General features: G+C 39.2%; 1 protein-coding gene across 1 annotated transcript in view; it reads left to right on the top strand.

Moving 5' to 3' along the window:
- The window catches only part of LOC116078173 (keratin-associated protein 3-1-like), a 3346-nt gene extending 3045 nt beyond the window's left edge, over nucleotides 1–301 (top strand). Inside the window, exon 2 of the mRNA XM_031353184.1 lies at nucleotides 2–301. Within this exon, the coding sequence (XP_031209044.1) occupies nucleotides 2–59 (58 nt within the window). The 3' untranslated portion in view covers nucleotides 60–301. The remainder of the gene's footprint in view (nucleotide 1) is intronic.
- The last annotated feature ends 2028 nt before the right edge of the window (nucleotides 302–2329 follow it).

Raw genomic sequence — 2329 nt, 5'->3', positions numbered from 1 at the left:
ACCTCACCACCTATGTGCAGCCAGGCTGTGAGGATCCCTGTGTCCCAAGGTGCTGCTGACCTGTGGCTCATGCTCCATGCCTCATACTGAAAACCCAAGGAACTGTCCAACCACTGTCTGCTTGTCTCAATAGTTATCACAATCTTAAAGGAGGCAGGTGATCTAGGCTATGGAAACCCTACCTTTGTTTTTAAGGACAAGAAATCAAGAATTTGCTTATGTGATCCGGATGAATAGTCATTTGACTGATTTAAACAGGTGAATGTCTTCCATTGTGAAAGTGCTACTGAAATCTTTAAGATTTCAAATTATGGGGTTTTGGGTCAAGTTGCTTCTGGGATCTTATTTTCTGTACTGAGTATTTTCAGAGGCAAAATAATCTCCTGATGGGTTTTCTAATAAATTGTATTTCCCTGGCCATAAGTGTTGTTTATTTATGTTAGCATTTGGGATACATTTCTTGTGTTTAATAGATTATCTTTATTATTATTATTATTATTATTATTATTATTATTATTATTAAAGGTTACAAATGAAGGCACCACCAGAGTGCTTCCTGGTACACCTTCCTAACTTGTCTGTCTTTATTGTCCATCTCCTCTCCTTTCTCTCAAACTCATCGAATCCTCAAAACAATACTACATAATGATATGGGCAAAGTTGTTTGTTTGTTATTAAATGTTCTCAAAATTATAAAGTTAGTTACTAAGGCAAGCAGAATTTAGCCCCTGGCGTGTCTGACTCAAAAAGGCCAGTTCTTTCCCACATCATACAGCCTTGAATACAAAGAGATGAAGAAACTAATCAGCAACTTTGACAAAGATTCAGAACATGCCTGGAAAAAAATGTAAAATATGAAAAAAAATGTGAGATTCCTCAACAATAATCATGACATCCAATTTTGACCGAAAGAGGGTGAATTGACCCTAATCAAAATTGGCAAATATTCAGCTGTAAGAGCTGGGTCATTTCAATCTTATTTTCACTTACAGAACTCAAGAGTGGTCAACTCGAGCACCAGGACACTAATGCACGCTTTGTTTGACACCTGTTATCACAGATGTGGTAGTCCATAGGTAGTCAATAGGACGCCAGATGCTTTGGGATGACAGATTGAGAGCTAGAGGTAGAACTTCCATCAAAGCTGGGCAGTGTGCCTGTACCGCCAATGATAAGGATGCTGAGGCAGGAGGATAGAGGGGTCAGGGCCAGACTGGGCAACACAGGGAACGTATGCCTGAAAAAGAAATAAGTAAAGGAAAGAAGGAAGGAAGGAAGGAAAGAAAGAAAGAAAGAAAGAAAGAAAGAAAGAAAGAAAGAAAGAAAGAAAGAAAGGAGAAAGAAAGAAAGAAAGAAAGAAAGAAAGAAGGAAAGAGAGAAAGAAAGAAGGAAAGAGAGAAAGGAAGGAAGGAAGAAAGGAGAAAGGAAGGAAGAAAGAATATTGGCTAGTTAAACCCACTAGCTGATTTTATGGACATACATAAATTTATATGATAGAGAAAACCCATTTCTGGCCCTACTAAGAATATGTGCATGGTATTATGCATTTATAGGATATATAAACTTATACTATATAGTACATATACACATGCAGACAAACAACACATATAGAAAGACAGAAGTCAAATCTGAAAAAAACCCTGAGACAAAACAAAAAAAAATGTTTGTGTGAGAAAAGAAATTCTTTATTTTTATAAAATTTTACAGAAATGGTAGCTTCTTGCCACTGGATCCTATATTTAGTGTTTAGCGAGTGAGTCAGCAGCTGATCTAAGGATTATGTCACCTTTCTAGGTCTCACTAGCTTCACTGATAAGTGTAGTAGCGTCCAGGTCACATAGACCGCTGAAGAGAAAATACATGCATAAAGTATGCTGAGTGTAATTTTAAAAACACACTACTGCCTTTCCTGGGAGCTCAGTCCTCGCTCTAACCTCTCACTCTGACCTCTCCGGGTTCTCTTTGCTCCAGCTTAGCCCAGGATCTAACCATTCCCCTAACCCGGGAAAGTTGGTAGCTGCTATCCGGGAGTTCCATGGGCTCAGCTTTTCTATTGTTCCTCCTCCCTAGTTTCACCAAGCCGCCTTCTGTCACCCTTGTTTCTCTCTCTCTTCCCACCTTTGCTCCGCATATGAAAAACACTTAGACAGCTTTATTACTTTATAATTTGCCTACTAGCACAATTGCTGGACTCAAATACCTCCCGCCTGGAAATGTGTGCCCTTAAATAATTTATTACCCCCATCTCTTCTCCTACCCTAAACTTAATGGCTATCAGCCGGTGGCAGTGGCCGCTGTTTCTAGCTTCCCTGAAATCTTACATGTCTGT

Source organism: Mastomys coucha, unplaced genomic scaffold (genome assembly GCF_008632895.1).
Source record: "Mastomys coucha isolate ucsf_1 unplaced genomic scaffold, UCSF_Mcou_1 pScaffold5, whole genome shotgun sequence".
NCBI lineage: Eukaryota > Metazoa > Chordata > Mammalia > Rodentia > Muridae > Mastomys > Mastomys coucha.
This window is presented reverse-complemented; position numbering and strand designations above follow the sequence as displayed.